Raw genomic sequence first — 19,975 nt, 5'->3', positions numbered from 1 at the left:
TAAAGATTGCTTTAGTCATCTGGCTTAAATAGTAGAACTATTTTTAAAAAAATTGCTTTGGACACTTGTAAGCCAATAAGCAAAACAAACACTCATTACACAAATTTGAAAAGAATAAATGTTGAAATATATGAATGTAAAAAAGAAGAAAAGGTGCCAATTGAATGGCAAAAAAGAGCATTAATCGAGTAAAAATATAAATTGATCATATATATGAAAAAAAAAAGGGTGAGACATTAAATTCAAGCTGAAGATGAGCTACTAATAACATATTTAATAATTTAAATTCAAATTCAAATCTATAAAGATGTATTTCATGACTCTAGCCGACCTTTTCTTTACATACCAACAATAAAAAAAAATAAAACAAAGTTATAAATCAAAGTTTACAATTGTTTTATGTGTTAGTTTTTTTATTATAAATTATTATTGTTTCTTGATTACACCTAGCATCATTGTATATGAACGCTAAAATACAAATATATTCGTAACAGATTAATGGTGAAATATGTCTAATATGTCTAGTATTCCATAGCAAAAGTGATTCTCATCAGGATTTGAAATCATGAAAAACAAATAAACTAACAAAAAAATATTCAAAAGATTTTAATTCCTTTTCAAATTAGTGGTGAAGGGAAAAATAAAACTAGAGCTCCCCAATCTTTAATCTCTCTCTCTATATATCTTCATTAAGGCATTCCCTTAAAAAAATCATCAACATTGCTAATCAATGCAATAAACCCCAAAATGCAAGAGAGTAGGGAAAACCAATTAAAAAAAAGTATTGAAAAAAACATAAGGGTCAAAAAATTTTATCACCTTCAGCCTTGCAGTAAGGTTGCTCTCTAAGAAGCTTGGCTCACTCCATAATGGTTTGCAACCACCTACAAATCAAAAAATCTCAAATTAAATTGCTGAAATTTTTTTTAGCTTTTCCGATTTAGAGTTTTGTTTTTCTCTTTCTAAACGTAGGATTACAACTTATAAGTCGAATAAAAGGTGGCTGTGAGTAAACAAACTTCCCAAAGAAGCCCCATGCCTTATCTTTTCTTCTCGCTGACTTCCTCTTCCTTACGTGGCTTTCTAAGATAATTCCCACTCTGGTGAGATTCCCTTCTGGATTTTTTGATATATTTTGAAATTTCAAAGATGAAAGACATATTAGATCAAGTTAAACTCAAGCCTTAACAAACCACAATTTAGACGCAAACACAAACCATTTGCAACTTAAAGCCAAGTCTTAGATGGTACTGACTATAGAAACAAAGTGTAAAGATAGAGACTGGAGTAGAGAAGGAAGAAATTGAACCACAAATGGTCTAGGGTTTTCAGTTTTTAGGTTTCTTGCGTATGGTCTTGTAGACAGGTTTTACTGCGTATGGTCTTGTAGTAGGGTTTTATATAGAGTAGTTTTGTTTAAAAAAATAATAAATATATAAGATATAAAACCTAAAATAAAAAGAAAATTAAAACAGTGGTGACGTGAAAAATTGTGAGACCTTCAAAGGCTTCAGTTTTATATATATATAGATGGGTTGGGTTGGTAATGGATAATTTATTTATATATAAATGGGTCATAAATGGATAATTACACACCCAACCCGCCCATTTGTCACCCCTAGGTGGAATGACCCACTTGATGTATTAAACTGTATCTAGGAAGTGTCATATATATAGTCTAGTTAAAATTTGAAAAAGAGAATCCAATATTTATTTTTCAAAATTTAAAAATGAACTGAACCCATAGCATAGGTATACAAGGATGCCACTTGCCTTACTCACAGTTACCATATATCTTAATCGTCAACCAAAATCAGCCACGTGTACGGCCATTACAAAGCTGCTAGGGACAGACAGTTCCGTCCAAAACCATAGCACCCATTCTCTCTCCTCTTTCTCTCTTTTTTTTTTTTTTTTTTTGGTTTCCTATAGTGTTTTCTTAAGGTTTTCAACCAAAAACTAATCACTATTCGTATCGGGTGGGCCTACGAAGGGGTAAAGCACTGGCCTAGGAAATTCTTTTCAAAGTGCAGGTAGCAGGACTCGAACTAGGGAGTACACCTAGTCGAGCACAATGCAAGCACTTTGAGACCAAGAGCCCAACCAACTCGGCCAACCCCCTGGGTTAAAATAAAAAACTGCTATTTTAATTGTGGTGCCTTTTATGAAGTTGTATCTATTTCGGCCAGCACCTCTATGATTTAGGGGGAAGCCCAAATACTTTCCTAAACATGAAGTTTCAGCAATGTTTAGCAGCCCACAAATATCATCTCTAACGTTTGGAGGGACATTAGGCGAGAAATAGATGCGGGATTTTTCAACACTAATCAATTGATCAGATTCCTTGCAAAATTTGCTTAACACCTTCTTTATAGAATCAGCTTCTGCCTTATTGGATTTGGCAAAAAGCATGAGGTCATCTTCGAAGAAAATGTGTGAGATGCCCAAGTTTTGCTTTGAGGCTTTCAGCAGTGCCCATTCTTCTTTTCTACAACTTTCATTAATGAGGAACCCAAGGTATTCCATACACAGAATAAATAAGTACGGCGAAAGGGGGTCACCTTGACGTATTCCTCTCGTGGGCTTAAAGGGGGTAAGCTTACCTCCATTGAGAAGGATAGAGATAGATGTTGACGAAACACAGCTTATAATGAGCTTAATCAACTCCTCCGGGAACCGAAATGCTTTAAGGACCTTGTGAATGAATGACCACTCGAGGCGATCATAAGCCTTGACAAGATCAACCTTGATAGCCATAAAGCCCGCTTTACCCTTCTTTTTTTCAAGAGAATGAATAAGCTCTTAAGCGACAATAACATTGTCCAACCCTCTTCCGCCTGGCACAAAAGCAGTCTGATTGGGAGGGATTAACTTATCCAAGAGAGGTCTAATGCGGCCAACAATGATTTTTGTGACAACTTTATAGATGGAATTACATAAACTAATGGGTCTAAAATTGTTTAGGCTTTATGGGTTAGGGCATTTCGGAATAAGGGAGATTAAAGTTTCATTCAAAAAATCAAGTATCACCCTTGAGTAAAAAATGCTTGAAACTTCTTTACAAACCAAATCTTTAACATCATTCCAAAAATATTGGAAAAACCCCGCATGCAAGCCATCAGGCCCAAGAGCTTTAAAAGGCTTCAAGGCCCAAAGGCCCTGCCTAATTTCTTCATCCAGAACAAGGGCATCCAAAGTGGCTCGCTCTTCTTCAGTGAAGGTGCAGCAGCAAAACTCTTGTATCTTAGAAGCCCGGGAAGAGGCTAAACATTCTGTTTGGAAGATCTCTTTAAACCCCGAGAGGATAAGGTTCTCAACCCCTTCATCATTGGTTATCCACTCACCAACAAAATTTTTTAAACTCTGAATCTTATTCCTATGCCTCCTGACCAAAGTAGAAACATGAAAGAAGGAGGTATTTGAGTCACCAAAAGCAGCCCAATTAAGCCGGGATTTTAAGGCCCAATATTCTTGTTCTTGCCGCAAAATTAGGTTGTATTCTTCAATGAGGTTCCTTTCCAGTTGGATCAGAAACTGACTTGGGCCATTGGACAGAGCTTTTTGGGCCTCATTAAACCTGGCTAGAACTCTTTTCTTACGAGCAAACACATTCCCAAAAACCGTTATGTTCCATATTTTACCTTTGTCCACAAAATTCTCAATAGCCGTGTGAAGATTAGGACTAGACTCCCGGGCTTTTCTAACAATGTTAGGAAACTCAGGGTGGTGAATCCACATTGTGTGGAATCTAAATGGTTTATCAGCTGTAGTAGGGGGGGGGGGTGTCGAGATAATTCAAAGAGAACATGGCAGTGATCATAAAACACCCTAGGAAAATGAGTCACCGAGGCTTCAGGGAAAAGAATTCTCCAAGCAGGATTTACAAAACATCTATCAATGCGCTCGAGAATAAGGTCAGACACTTGTCTACCAATTGTCCAAGTGTACTTTGGTCCCGAAAAACCAAGGTCCAAAAAATTGCAATCATCCAAATAGGATTTAAATTCTAATGCTGTATTTAGATTGATCTGCCTACCCCCCATTTTGTCATTTCCGCACAAAATCTCATTAAAGTCACCCAACAGAAACCAAGGAAGGGTGTGCAACAAAGCTACTTGAGATAGATTTTCCCATAAAATTTTTCTTTCAGCTAAACGAGGACTAGCATAGATAGAAGAAATAAGCCAAGTAAGGTCAAAATTACATACCTTAATAGTTGCATGAATCTCTTGTTCAGTGGCAGCCAGCACAATCACTTCCACCTCCTCTTTTTTCCAAAGTAACCAAAGTCCCCCCGCATAACCAATGGTTTCAGTAACGAAGAAGGCATCATAAGGGAGACCCTCAATAATCTTGGCAGCCCTATCACCACCCACACGAGTTTCAGCGATGATCATGATAGAGGGAAAATGATTGCAATGACGGAGGAAGATGGGTTTTAATTCTCAATGACGAAGGAGGTACCTGCAGCTCAGGGGTTTCACTTCTTCGATCCAATGAATATGGGTTTTAATTCTCTGCCACTGCCAACTACTATTACTACTACTACTACTACAACAACAACAACAACTACTACTACTACTACTACTACTACTACTAATAATAATAATAATAATAATAATAATACGGCGTCGTTGTTGGATGATCCGAGTAAGAAGATCCGAAAACCGTATACGATTACCAAGTCTAGAGAAAGCTAGACAGAGCAAGAGCATGATAAGTTTCTTGAAGCTCTCCAATTGTAAGTGTGTGTGTGTTACTACTTCTTCTTCTTCTTCTTCTTCTTCTTCTTCTTCTTCTTCTTTTTTTCACTTTTTACTTCTATTTTTATTCAATTAGCTATGCCTTAATTAATAAAATAAGTTTTTGTTTTTGTTCTTGTTTTTTTGGGTCTTTAATGGAAGATTCTAGATCATAATTAATTGAACACATAAATTCAGAATTGAAAACTATTATTTATTTAATTATTATAGTTTGACAATTCGAGTCATTTCCATACCATTTTTGTGGTTCTTATTGGTTATTGACTCATTTCAGATTTGATTGTGACTGGAAGAAAATTGAAGCATTTGTTGAATCTAAAACTGTTATCCAGGTAATTTCACTGCTTCAATTTTAGCCCATTTGCATTTTAAACTGATTTTGCTTTTATTCCTTATGGAGTGATAGACCGAGTCAGTGTCAATATCAATTTTTAGTTCGGCCACCTTATCTAAACTTTAAACTTCAACAACTAAAATCGATCATGAACAAAACTTTTGGGAGTAACATTGTAACAGTGTATGTAGTTAACTTTCTTTATTATTATCATCAATGAAGTTAATACATCTGGAATAATATGAGGATGAAAGTCTTTAACTAAGCCAATTCGATGGAGAAATAGTTGTGATTATCGGCATTTATGAGATACTTGTAATTTCTTCTCCATTGTCGTTAAATGAATTACAAAGTAATGGTAAAGTTAGGTATAGTTCTTTAGGTGCTCTTTTTTACATTCTCTAATTAAATTCAATATTGACTTACAATGCAAACAATATTAGGACAATAAATTCAACCATGTGGTTGTGGTTAATGTAACTACATGGTTGAATTCAATTGGGAAATCTAAGGTTCTGTATCTAAGGAGCTATATCTAAATTTTGTCCTCTTAGTAATTGTTGGCATGGCATGGTCGGTCTTGCATATGTTGTCATGTGATATATGCCTCTCTCTCTCTCTCTCTATATATATATATATATATATATATTCTTTTGGCTCATTCTAACAGCTTGTGAACTACACATTTCTGAAGATATTTGAGTGCAAAATCTGAGGGTTGCTTGTATTCTTTTGCTTATTAGGTGACAAAATCAATTTGAGTTATTTTATATGATAGACTGCAATTAGCTACTTATTATTTTCACATAGATCTACCATTTTTTCTCCACTACTCACGTTCAGTAACATTGGATTCTTGAAATTTTCAAATCGAAGGCCAGAGCTATATACACTGGTTACTTCATAAAAAATAATAAAAAAATTAAAAAAGAAGAAGTCATACACTCACTCTTTCATCAAAAAAAAAAAGTCTTACACTCACTCATTGATCTCATTCTCTCTCACCATAGCACAAAAACATTATTTAATCTTTGACAAAATCAGTTTTATCAGACTTTTCCATGTCCTCTCCTATTTTTGTTTTTTATAACCCACTGTTTTTTTATAGGTAAGAAGAGTCAAAAGGTGCCTTTTCTTATAATAGAAAATTTAAAACTAACCTATAGCTTTATAAATTATCTCTTTTGAGAATGACAGGTACATTGCTCTGCAACCTTACCAGGATACACCGAATAAATCGTGCAGTGGGAAAGTTGTAGGGTTCTAGCACCTTCGTGGCTTTCAGTTAATTTGTCTTTTAAGATGTTGCCCGTTTGGTTGGGTAACCGAATATTTAAAACAAAATAGCAGTATTTTTCATATAGAAGTGTTAACTGCAAATTTAATTTCAACATAGCCAATAAAAAATGCACTAATCAAGAACATGTGGTCTACACATATAAACCGTGTTTTGACTGATATCACTTGTTTAACATGTTAATAATGCGATTGGGCAATAGACTACCAACAAAATCAATATAGGTAAACAAACATATCTAACCTGCAAAAGGTTTTATATTTCTTTTTAAACCAAGAAAAAAAAAAAAAGAGTGAGAGATTGAGATCGAACTTGTAAGTTGTAAGTTGTAACCATGGTACATGATGCATATTCTTAGTTTGATTTCAGATTTATAAGGGTTCAGTAATATCAGTGATAGGATATGCATCATAATCAATGCATATAGCTCTGGTCTTTGAGATTGTAAAGCCTCCCAAAATCTGTTCTGAAAATTTGTAAATTACTAAATTATACTATTTTTTATTCAAATAAATTTCTCTCTCGATAAAATTGATTTAGAAGAGATTAAGGAATGTGACTATGCTTCGCGTGCAAGATTAAAAGATAGAACCAAAAAAAAAACCTAAGCAAGCCTTCTAAATGGTCAAAAGATCATATCTAATTTTAGTTAAGATTTTGTTCTTTTATTTGAGAGTTCAACCTTTTTAATAGACCATTAATGTAGTTAGTTCAACCTTTTTTAAGGGTCCACTAGTATGGACTTATGAGTTAAGACCAATTTAAGTTATAATTTTTCAACTTACACATGATTTGAAACTTGAAATATAAGTTTAGTAAAGCCAAGAGTCTTAGCTCAATTGGTATTTTATGGTTTTTTTCAATAGAGACGTTCAGGATTTAAATTCTCCCCTCTCTCCTCTATTATAACCATTGAATTATTAAAATAAATAAATAATTTCAATAAAAGATGATAATCAAATCTCCCTCTAAATGTACTTGTCATATGGAATCTATGGGTACAACAAACTCTCACAATATTACACAACCACCTTGTTTGAGTTGTGTGAATCCGTGTAAATATTTTATTTTATTTAATGTTGATTTATGGTGAGCTAATATCTTAATTTCTTCTGAAAATATTGTAAGATCTTCTTGTGACCGTAGAAGAACTCTCTCATAAAACAATTGTAAACAAGTTGACCTTAGGCAAGTATTAAAAGTTTATGATTTTTTCACTTAATTTATTTTGAACCCGATTCAAGCTTGTGATCATCACCGAGTTCGATTATGTGTTCAAATTTAATTTATTTTTCCCAAATATAATAAACACTATGATTATAAATTTTAGTCTTTCACAAATATGTGCTAATAATTGTTTTTTTAAGGGAATATGTGCTAATAATTAATAACTATATTATAATCAAGATTAGATTATTTGAAATAATTAGATAGAATGATTTACATTTATGAACTTATAAAGATTATATTCACAAACCTTTAATTTTTAAAAATTATATATAACTTTTATTACAAAATGAACTATTTCTATCATCAATTGATTACAAAAAATAATTTAAAATGTTATGAACTTATTTACAAACTTATACAATCTAATTACAAGACACAAACTATATAACTATATTTTAACACACGTATACATATCAACATATAATATTATATATACTTAAAGCTTATTCTTTTGGAACAAAACTTAAGTACAATATTTTACGTATTGTTCTTTAGGTTTCCATTTTAAAATTTAGCCATATAGCTTTTTTCTTATGGGATGGAAGTGTATTTTTAATTAAGTAACTATATGGCTGAATTTTAAGAGAAAAACCTAAGGAATAACACCTAAGTATTGTACCTAAGTTCTACCCATTCTTTTGACTTTGTTTAGAAACACATTATTATATTTAAGTTTGACTTATTCTAAGCATGAGTTTGAATTGACTTATTTTCTAAAAATCCATTTATATATATATATATATATATATATAATTTTTTTTTTCCAAATCAAATCCATCAACAGCTAGCTTTATAGATTTTACTAAATATTTATAGAATTGATTAAATTTTCGATAATGCGTGAGTGTTTTGCATATGAGTAGATTTGTTACTCATTTTTGTATAATTTTTATAAATTTATTTTTTTATAAGAATTTCGTTTAAATTTTTAAATACATTCTTATCAATTTAACTAAGAAGTGCCTCTATATGACCTCAGTTTAACTATGAGTTCCACTCGCAGTATTTTAATAATCCAACATATACACCCAATTTCACTTCACCCTTATCCATAAGTACCTGATAATTACTCTTAGATGTGAAATTGATTTTATCCATAATCTTTTACACACACACACACACACACACACACGAACTCTACGTGAAACTTGCCCCCACACACACAGGAACTCTATGTGAAACATGCCCAAGTACTCTAGAAGCCTATAGGCAACAATGGCCACTTAAAGACCCTTGGGAACTGCCCAATCCTCTAGTTGACCACCATGACTCCTATTATGATAACCATGACCCAAATGCTGACGTCGACGAAGAATGGTTCCAAGGAAGAGACGGGTGGAACTAAGAGTTTTCCCAAAAAAAAAAAAGGTCCCAAAAACGTCTTGAAGCAGCCCCTACCTATCAACCTTATCCACAACCGTCAGAAGATTTTATCTTGCTTAGAAGGACATGCTGTACTTCGTAGACATTTGCCCACCAGCAACCAGCCCCCCTACCACCCACTGTGCAGACAGCCAAAACTGTATTTGAATCTTGTTTGAATTTCGTAGGCTATAAAAAGGAGCATGCATTGTTAAGATGAGGCATAAATCAGCCTCTGAAACATTTCCCCTATGATATGTAAAGTCCTTATGTCATATGTAAAAACATTTTTCAATTTAATAATATCAGTCAGTTTGTTATATTTAATTCTCCGTTCTATTCAATATGATAGAAAGCCTTCCCCCCGAAATAAAAGACCAAATAAAAACCCTGATCCTTGAAGCTAGATCCAAAAAAATCATCAAAGTCCTTCATGATTACCATAAACAATACCACAACCATTTTCTTGCCCTTTATCCTGACCTAGACCAGCCATGGAAAACCCATTTTGCTTTTTGGATAGCCAACTGGACAGTATTACATTATCTTTACATGTGATACTTAGGAATGAGTATTACTTATGTGTTCATTGTGAACAAAGATTTTACAAGCTTCTCTTCCCCAATGAAAACAAATATTTTCGAAAATTCTGGTTTGAAATTTTGAAAAATGATGCTCATAATGGAAATTGGAAGCAATATCCTACCATAGATCATCTAAGATTTGAACACAAAATCACTGCAAGATCAATGATTGTCAAGCTCAACTAGAAAAATGACATCCAAACAGAAGAAATCTTTCACCCGCCAGACGTTCATTGGCTCACTAACCCAGATGACTCCCTCCATGTACATATGGACCCCTCCTAGTTATGTTGTCAGAAAGCTCTCAAAAGGACAGAAGCTCTTAATACAAGAACTTTATCTAAAACAGGCCCAAGTACTGCAAAAGCCTATAGGCAACAATGACCACATGAAAACCCTTGCGAACTGCCCACAAATTTCCCAGAGGATTCTCCAAGGAGATCTACTTCTGGATCACTTGCTTAAGATTTTGGGATGAAGAATTGTTGTTGCAACTCCAGTGTCAAAAAGGGCTATAATTGGAATGAGTCTAGAATAAGTGTCAGGAAGGACATACTTGGGCTATGGGAGTAGGACTGATTAAGGGGGTTACAATAGGCTGGGAAGTATAGATGGTTTGAATTTCTGGGTCTGAGATGTCTGAACTAAGTGAATCTAAGTCTTCTTCTGTTGTAGAATATCCCATAACTACTAGAGCTTGAAGAGAGTATTCATCATCAAGTGAAAATAGTGATTCTACATTAGAGAAGGGAGAGTCTTATGCAAGAATATGGGCTTGTTCAAGAAGCTTTGCTGCCTTTTCTTTTTTTGGGCAATTTTTGGCAAAGTGGCCTGGCTTTCAACACATGAAACACACTTTTAAAGTTTTTCCTTTGAATTGCCTTCTTTTGAGGAATTTCCATTTTATTTTCTTGAAAATTCTCTTTTTTGGTTCTGCATGGTATTTCTTTCTCAAAGGATACTTCTTGAAGTGACTTCTTTTTTTCACCGAATAGTCATAGCCTTTCTCACTGCATTTTACCTATAAATCTTTTCTTTGGTCATTGTCCTTAAGTTTGTTATGGACCTTTTCCATTTCTGAAAGAAATTTTCTTTGATTGCAGAGTTTCTCAAGGGCAATGAGCATATGTTGATAGATCTCTCCTAAGAAGGCTTGTTGCAAAGTTATTCTTTGGATTTTCATCATTCTGAGGGTTTCGTCTCCCAATGGTTCTGGAAGGAGAGTTGAGGAAAGTGCGCTTGATATTTACATCATCCATGCCATTGATAGTTATGTAACTGTTTGCAAAGTTACGTAACTAAACGCATTACTTTAAGTTTAAACATATAACAAGCGTTAAATACGAACAATGTTAAAATTGGCTCATTATATTCAGATTAAAAAAAAAAAAAAACTTTTTATTGAAACTTGTTGGTTGTTGCGTCAGATTAGGAATATAAAATATTAAAAAATCTCAATAAAACAAATACATGTCAAATACCAAGGGTTCATTTGGATACAACTTATTTTTGCTGAAACTGAAAACTAAAAACACTGTAGCAAAACAATTTTTAAATGTGTGAATAGTACCATGGGAATCCATTTTTATTTTTATTTTTTTTCGAATAAAGTGACTATGGGTCCTATGAACAGTGCGTGAACAGTATCGGAATAGTGAGTGAACAGTGTTAAACAGTACGTGAATAGTGAATTTTGTCCCCTTTGAAACGTGTGCAGCAACAAAAAAAAAAAAAAAAAAAAAAAGAGGAGAAAAACGCAAACGCAAAACTCAAACGTGGATCCAAACCCACACTAAATGAGTCTAAAGGTCATGTCTAATATATTTAAAAAATAAACATGACAAAACACATATCCCAATTCTTTGTCATTGTTCTTGTGCTAAGTCTGTTGTGGACATAAATAAGATTGGTGTCGTTTTATCAAAATAATAATGAGTGTTTGAGTTATTTTTATAATTAGTGACACATCATGACATCAATTTATATGACCTATATAATAAAATTTGTAATTTCTATGACATTGTTCTCAAAAAATTTAAATTTTATTTGTATGTTCTAAAGATTAAATCATACTTGATAGGAGTTAAAAAGTTATGATACAAAAATTATTGTATTTATCTAAAAAAATTATATGGTAAGTATTTACATATTTTTGTTACGATTTAAAAAAAAACAAATATAACATGCTCGTAACATACACTTACACATACCGAAGCCAATATTTATGGCTTCAGGCAAGTGGCATCCTTGAATAAGCCAATATTTATTTTTCATAATTTAAAAATGAACTGAAGCCATAGATAGGTATACAAGGATGCCACTTGCGTTACTCACAGTTACCATGTATCTTAATCGTCAACCTAAATCAGCCACGTGTACGGCCATTACGAAGCTGCTAGGGACAGACAGTTCCGTCCAAAACCATACCACCCGTTCTCTCTCCTCTTTCTCTATAAAAGGCACCACCATCAGGTCGGTTTGTTTTCAATTTCATCATTTCAAACCAGAAAAAACAGAAACACAGCAAAAACACACTTCGTTTTGTTTTACCAAAAAAGAAAAAAGAAAAAAAGAGCGTATATGTTGTCTGTAAACCCAAACCCAGCAGCTCAGGGGTTTCACTTCTTCGATCCAATGAATATGGGTTTTAATTCTCTGCCACCGCCAACTTCTACTACTACAACTACAACTACAACTAGTAATAATAATAATAATAATAATAATACGGCGTCGTTGTTGGATGATCCGAGTAAGAAGATCCGAAAACCGTATACGATTACCAAGTCTAGAGAAAGCTGGACGGAGCAAGAGCACGATAAGTTTCTCGAAGCTCTCCAATTGTAAGTGTGTGTGTGTGTGTGTGTCGGTGTTACTACTTCTTTTTTTTCACTTTTTACTTCTATTTTTATTCAATTAGCTATGCCCCTTAATTAATAAATTTTTTTTTTTTTTTTTGGGTCTTTAATGGAAGATTCTAGATCATAATTAATTGAACACATAAATTCAGAATTGAAAACTATTATTTATTTAATTAATTATTATAGTTTGACAATATTCGAGTCGTTTCCGTACCCTTTTTTTGGTACTTATTGGTTGACTCATTTCAGATTTGATCGTGACTGGAAGAAAATTGAAGCATTTGTAGGCTCTAAAACTGTTATCCAGGTAATTTCACTTTTAGCCCATTTGCATTTTAATCTTTTATTCCTTTTTATGATGGAGTGATAGACCGTGTTAGTTTTTAGTTTTTAAACTTCAACAACTAAAATCGCTCATCAACAAAACTTTTGGGAGTAACACTGTGTGTAGTTAACTTTCTTTATTATTATTATTATTATCATCAGTGAAGTTAATACATCTGGAATTATAATATGAGGATGAAAGTCATTAACTAAGACAATTTGTTGGAGAAATTAAATAGTTGTGATTATCGGCATTTATGAGATACTTGTAATTTCTTCTCCATCGTCGTTAAATGAATTACGAAGTAATGGTAAAGTTAGGTACATAGTTCTTTAGGTGTTCTTTTTTACATTCTCTTATTAAATTCTGCATTGACTTACAATGCAAACAATATTAGGACAATAAATTCAACCATGTGGTTGTGGTTAATGTAACCACGTGGTTGAATTCAATTGTGGAATCTAAGGTTCTGTATCTAAGGAACTATATCTAAGTTTTTTCCTCCTAGTAATTGTTGGCATGGCATGGTCGGACTTGCATATGTTGTCATGTGCTATATATATATATATATATACTCATTCTAACAGCTTGTGAACTACACATTTCCGGAGATATTTGAGTGCAAAATCTGAGGGTTGCTTGTATTCTTTTGCTTATTATATATATATTCTTTTGTCAGATACGTAGCCATGCACAGAAGTACTTTCTGAAGGTTCAGAAAAGTGGAGCGAGTGAACATGTACCACCCCCTCGACCAAAGAGAAAAGCAGCTCATCCGTATCCTCAGAAAGCCCCTAAAAATGGTTAGCATGTTCAAGACCCTTTTTTTTTTTCCTTTCGTTGGAATTTCTAGTAGTAGAGTTTGAAATACTCCTTTGCTCATCTGTTTATTCTTGCAGTTCCAGTTGTATCCCAAGCTACTGGGCAATATCAATCTTCATCTGTTATGCTTGAGCCTGCATCGTATGTTTATAGGCCAGATTCATCATCAGTTCTTGGGAATCCAATGAACAGTTCAGCTGTGTCTTCCTGGAGTTTTAATTCAATGCCACCGGTTACTGTCTCACAAGCAACTAAAGGTTTTGAGCTGTTCCTAGTCTGTCTTGACTGTTGAAACTCGGATTTGTTTTCTTTCTTCTAAAATAATTATTAGCTCCATTCTGCTAACTTCATATATGCCTGGGTTTTTAGATGATGCAGGATTGGCTGGACCAACCATTGCACAGAATTGTTGCTATAGCAGTAGTAATGAAAGCATGCCAAAGACGTGGCCAACAGGGGAAAAGATCAATCGAGAGGATCATGGCAACACAGCAGCACGAGGTTAGTATTCCTGTGCCTTATTCTAATTTACAATTGTTGCACAGGTATAATCAGAAAATGAGTGCCAGGTCTCCTACTACATTAGTATGAGAATATATTGATTGGCATTCTCTCAGTTTACTTAACATTTGAAAATTGCTAATGGTGCAATAGCACTGTTATAGTGGCATCTCCATGAGTGCAATACAGTTGAATAGGAACAAGATTATCCCCAAAACAAAAATTGATGATGTAAACTTGATTAGTTAATGCACTTCTTCTTTTTCTTGAGAAATTTGTAAGTGATACATGACATCACCTTGTCTCAATTATAATCTTTTTTCACCAGTTTGCTTTACCTTGGATTGTAGTCTTTTCTCACTGCCCAATCCAAGGTTGTACGCTGCTTTTATCATTTTCTTGTAATCTTCTTGAAGGAATGTCGTCTCATTGTTTCATCACTCATGACTGTCAGCCCATTAAGGATTTTCAATGAAGAAGTGTGAAGAAATCGTTTTAGCAGCTTTAATAGGCTTGAATGGACTGTATCATTTTTTACTTGGCTTAAATGTTTGTTACCTAAAATGTCATTGCATGTAACCATTTCTTAACTCATGTATGCATGGGCTATGAAGTTCAGACATTATTTTCTGGTCACTCTTCCCAAAATCCATATTAGCTACACACTTTGAAGCACATGCCATTTCTTGACTGCCCTTTGAACCATATTGGATCACTTTAGAACACATGCAAGAAGTGCCTCTACCATTTAGCACTCATAAATGCATGGGCTACAAAATTTAGCCTTTCTTGTCTAGTCAATCTTCCCAAATTGCATATTAGCTTCAGAGGTCATAGAACATGTTATTTCTTGACTTTCTATCCTTTTGTACCATAAAGCTTGGTCAACCACAGGTCCAAATGATACTTTAGAGCGCATGCGAGAAATACCTCTGTTTTCTGGTGTTCATGCATCCAAAATTTCGTCTATGCAATACTTTTTTCTAGAAGCTTTGTTTATCATCTGTTTATTATTTTCTTGACCTGCTTTTGCTGATAAATTTTCTCTGTTTTTTGCTGCAGTAATGCCAGATTTTGCTCAAGTTTACGGCTTCATTGGCAGTGTCTTCGATCCTAATTCCACTGGTCACTTACAAAGACTGAAGCAGATGGACCAAATAAATTTGGAAACTGTATGTGCTATTTAAAAGTTTAATACCTTTATAGAACCATATTGGCATGTTATCATGTTTAGCTGCAAAAGAATTATGGTTCGCCTTCTTATTCTGTAGAGATTTTATGCTTTAGATTTGTCTACCTTGCTATAATCTCTGTTGAAGCTACTGATTTGCTTAAGGAATATATGGGCATTATCCCAGGTATTGCTGTTGATGAGAAATCTCTCTGTCAATTTGACTAGTCCCGAGTTTGAGGATCATGTAAGTTGTCACTTCTATGCCCAGAATTTCTTTCTCTTTGTGGCGTTCTCTTCATTTGTACCATGTCTTTCCATGACACATCTCTCAACCCTAAACAATTTTTGCTTATTTTAACTATAAAGATTTAGCTTTGAATACTGGAATTAGACAACAGGGTGTTCACATTCTCTTTATAAAGAATGTCCTGTAAAAAATCCATGATATACCAAGATAGTAATTTTGAAAATTTGAGATTTCTTTTAGACAAGATAAATTTTTTGTTCAAAATTCTAGAAGGCCAAAAATGTTTTTCAAAAAAACATTTACAGATAATCCTCATGATTGAGGATGAGTTTTAAGGAGAAACCTTCCAAAAGTTTGGCTATTCCCTGTAAAACACAATAACAAAACTCAATATTGGAGGCATTAATGTGACTAACAATGGAGGAACAAATATTATGAATCTAGTGAAATAAATAAATAAATAAAATATCTTCATAATTGGAATATGCAAAAAATCCCTAATAACAAAATTTACCAAAGTGGTTCAACCTTTAGATTTTTATTTGTTAACACTATCAAAACAGTTGAACATACAATTTCATTAACAAATGAACATAAGACAATTCAACTTCTAAATACATCTTCAATTGAATAACATACACAACGTTTGTCTGTAGGGAATATGAAATCAAAGGAGGTGAAGTCATATTGGCTTCTAGGCTTTTAATGTTTATAACTTTCATATCTATTTAAAATTTTCATACCTCATAAATATATTAATATGAATAGTACAGGATTTTTGTTCCCAAACTTTTTTACTTGTTTGTGGCATCATCATTGACACTATTGATTGTATCACCCTTTTCTTTTATAATTTGAAAGTTCTGCTATTGAGTTTAAGGCTTCCAACTTCAAATGTCATGGATTTTTGTAGTGTTGACTAGCTGGTAAACTGAACTTTGAGTTTGGTATTGGGGTTCGATACCCCGCATCCCCATCTCTTTTTACATAACTATTTACTTATCAAAAAAAAACCTTTGAGTTTGGTATCAAGACATCCGATACTTTTTTCTTGCCATACAAACACCTTTTTTTTTTTCTTGACTTTGTTTTCAGATCAATGAGTTAATCTCATGTGGTCTACATGGTGCTTTTACATAAACCTGAATTGTATTTGTTAATCAATGGAATGTTTCTAAAAGAAACATTACTACCTATATACACTTAAGATTAACAGTGGAACCATTATAGTTTAAAAGATCTAAGGTGTTTTTTTTTTTTTTTTTTTTTTCATTTTTTGGGTAAATTAGAATTTCCTCTCTGTTGTTAGGCTTAGCTACACTTTACATCCTCGACTTATAAAAAATTACATGAAAGTTCCTTATGTTTTAGATTAAATCGATATATTTTGGTCAAACAAACAAATGATGCAACATCATCATCTATCTAATACACTGGTTGCACACAATTTTTGTTCATTCTTTTTTTCCTCAAAACACTTTTCCTAAGAATTATTAGTTTAATCCATTCCCCAAGGACACTGCATCAATTGAGAAAAAAGAAGAGAGGGGGAGGGGGGGGTGGAGGAGAATGCATAATTAGTGTGTCAATTAGATGATAATGTGGCATCACTTGATTTCTTCACCTTGCCTTTTGAGAATAAGTTTATGCTTTGCGTCTGACTAAAGAAGGTGTTCTTACTTAGATTGCATTGATTGGGATTGTAATTGATCTTGTGAAATTATAACCCTTGTAGTACCTGAAGATTATTACTAGATTAATTATTCATAAAATCAGACTTTCCTTTTTCATAAGAAAGATAGCACCTCTAAAATGATGTCTTCAATTGTATCTCCTGGGATTTGGCTTTGGGTTGGGATTTCATTTGGAGGGAGGGTTTGAGGCTGCATTTTGGGGGAATAATCTTTCTGTGCATGCTATATTTATCTGACATTTGGATGTCATTATCTAGACAAAACTATTGATCTTGTCAAACCTCGAAGCCAACCTCTGTATGCAGTTTCCCATTCTCTTGCAACAAGAAGCATCAAACTATTTGCATTTTGTAATTATTAATGACTTCAGGCAATATACTCATTTGTGAACTTTTTTTGAACTTGAAACAGAGAAGGGTACTTTCATCATATGATGCTGACACTGAGAAGGCTAAATCTGGAAGCTCTCACACCAATTTCCACACTGATCACACAAAAAGTGCCATTCTATCTGCTTAGGAAGTGAAAGGTAAAATGACTTCTCAAACATTCAGGCTTAATTATTTCTCCCCTCCCAATTTATCCCAGCCACTTGCTGACTATAAACAGTAAATGCAGGGTGCACAAGACATGTTTAATATCCTGTTGCTTACAGCGGAGTGATACTTGCATGTATATATGTATGTAAAGTCTTCAGAGGACCATCAGTTAATAGCACAGCTTGTCAGTGGATCAATGTTGTCTTGCTGTCCAAGTGTCGAGCATGTACCATACATACAGAGTTGTAGGATAAACCAGATTTCAGTCACTTTAAGCTTATTTCAGGGGCTATCTTGTATAGAGTGCTGAGTGTTTTATGTCATTCTGTTATGACTGTGTATAGTTGTAAGTTATATCTTTTGAAGTTTTTGCATACTGAATTAGTCCTAGCCTCCTAGGGGTTATGTTCTGTATCGAACTGGATGATATGAATATATCTGGTGCTTTTGTGTGAACTCTTCTCTTGCACTTCAAAAGACTTATTTTAGAGCAGGTAACACAGAATATTTGGCAAAAAATACAGCTTGGTTTGTTAGATGTTATTAACTCCTCAACTGGCAATTTCTTCTGATTATAGGTAATTCCATTCAGAACAGATTGCCCTTGAAGTGCGATATTACTTAAAACAGTTCAGATGTATCATCGATGTCTTTTTGGACTTGAGCAATGCCAACGCAGATAAATCATCTTTGGAAAGGGATTATTGGTTTGAAACATGGGAGTGGGGGCATTGGACAATGAAAGCACCAGGTACTAACTGTGAATAGTAGTAACTGTAGGACAAGGCTTAGCTCCAGTGCACTAAAGTCGATACGATATGGACATATTTCCAATTTTAGCCATGTGTTTGTATTGTTTTGGCTCCAGTGCTCCATAGCATCGGAGCTAAACCTTATCCGTAACCATAAATGTTGATTCCCTAACTTAAAAAGGTAGTAATTATAATTTAATAATTTTTTTTTTTTTATAGATCGATAATTGGATGTCTTTCTTGGAAATTCTGAGAAATATGAACCAGTTGAGTTATGACATGTGCTACGACTTTAATGGTATATGCTATCAAGGAAAAGAGGATGACTTTAATGGTATGTGCTATTAAGGAAAAGAAGAGGCTGACAACCTTGTTGGAAACCGTGTAATGAGGCAAAGGGACTATAAAATTAACTTTGAGACTTTCTTAGTGGTTATTGAAACAACTAACCTTTATCCTCTCAATAATAGAATTTTAATTGATAAAGTTTCCTAAAACTTAGTTTTTTATTTTATTTTTTTTTTTAAAGATAGTTTTAACATATGACATCCACTTTTGATAATGGCTCTTTATCATCAGACTAAAACACCAATCAGTTTTTGGTATAGACAAAGATTGAACCCCAGATCTCTTATTCAACTATCAGAAATTTTATCAATTAAGCTAACTGTAACCCACTTCCTAAAACTTAGTTAATAGACTGTATTAGTAATACCCTACAAGGTAAATAAATTAGGGGTTTGGCCCCTAACATTTCATATGTGTTATAGTCAACATTTTTGTGTTGCATCAATATCATTTGAGTGAAAATAAAGGGTAATAAGAATTAGTAATTAGACATTGGTTTTAATTATAAACATAGTGGGGCAAACACAAAAGTAAAGACTAAGAATTTTAAAAAATAACAATAGTAAAGGGGTCCCAATTGCCAAAACTTGTAAAGAATGCCATTGACCGCCCTGGCTGTGGCAATGGTCCAACTATGAATATCACATAACCCACTACAAGCGCCTTATCAATTTCACAAGAAAAACCATTATTACTGCATAAGTAGAACACATACCATAAACTAAAAAACTACAGGTCATCCATGAAATTGGTCATAATATAAGAATCATTCTTTTCTTCTCTCTGGTTATAGTGGCCTTGCTCTTTGTCTAAGATTATAATAAATGTAACAAACTAGTGCAATTATCTTCTTTGTCTCATCTATTTCTTATCTTGAACAATTATCAAACACCTTGCAGGCAAAGGGTAGCCCTAAAAAAAACCTTTCTTGAACAATTATTGAACACTGACGCAATAGTGAAATTGCAAAACAACAAAAATCTAATATCAAGCAAAGGCTGGAAATTTTTTTTTTTTAAAAAAAAAAAAAAAAAAAAAATCTAGTAGACAATAGACAGAGAACAAAGACTAGAGAGAGAGAGAGAGAGAGTAAGATAGCTGATACCTGGAGTGTTTTTTTTTTTTTTTTTTTTTTGGATTCAAAT

The 19,975-nt window shown here is 33.5% G+C and overlaps 2 protein-coding genes across 2 annotated transcripts; one reads left to right on the top strand and one right to left on the bottom strand.

Annotated features, from left to right (window-relative positions):
- Positions 1-2,061: 2,061 nt before the first annotated feature.
- LOC115985472 lies at positions 2,062-3,738 on the bottom strand. The gene is made up of 2 exons (XM_031108414.1): positions 3,067-3,738; positions 2,062-2,775 (listed from the first exon to the last, which is right to left on the bottom strand). The coding sequence occupies exons 1-2, from the start codon at positions 3,736-3,738 to the stop codon at positions 2,062-2,064; spliced, it is 1,386 nt and encodes a 461-aa protein (XP_030964274.1).
- Positions 3,739-11,956: 8,218 nt separating this feature from the next.
- LOC115988094 (protein REVEILLE 5) lies at positions 11,957-18,186 on the top strand. Its single transcript, XM_031111731.1, has 9 exons — positions 11,957-12,410; positions 12,678-12,735; positions 13,433-13,556; positions 13,653-13,832; positions 13,945-14,076; positions 15,139-15,248; positions 15,435-15,494; positions 17,603-17,720; positions 17,810-18,186. Exons 1-8 carry the CDS (start codon positions 12,151-12,153, stop codon positions 17,708-17,710), a joined length of 1,032 nt encoding a protein of 343 aa, XP_030967591.1. The 5' UTR covers positions 11,957-12,150; the 3' UTR covers positions 17,711-17,720; positions 17,810-18,186.
- Positions 18,187-19,975: the final 1,789 nt, after the last annotated feature.

The sequence above is a fragment of the Quercus lobata genome, chromosome 4 (assembly GCF_001633185.2).
Source record: "Quercus lobata isolate SW786 chromosome 4, ValleyOak3.0 Primary Assembly, whole genome shotgun sequence".
Classification (NCBI taxonomy): Eukaryota; Viridiplantae; Streptophyta; class Magnoliopsida; order Fagales; family Fagaceae; genus Quercus; species Quercus lobata.
Note: the sequence above shows the minus strand (reverse complement) of the source record. Positions and strands in the feature narration are given on the sequence as shown.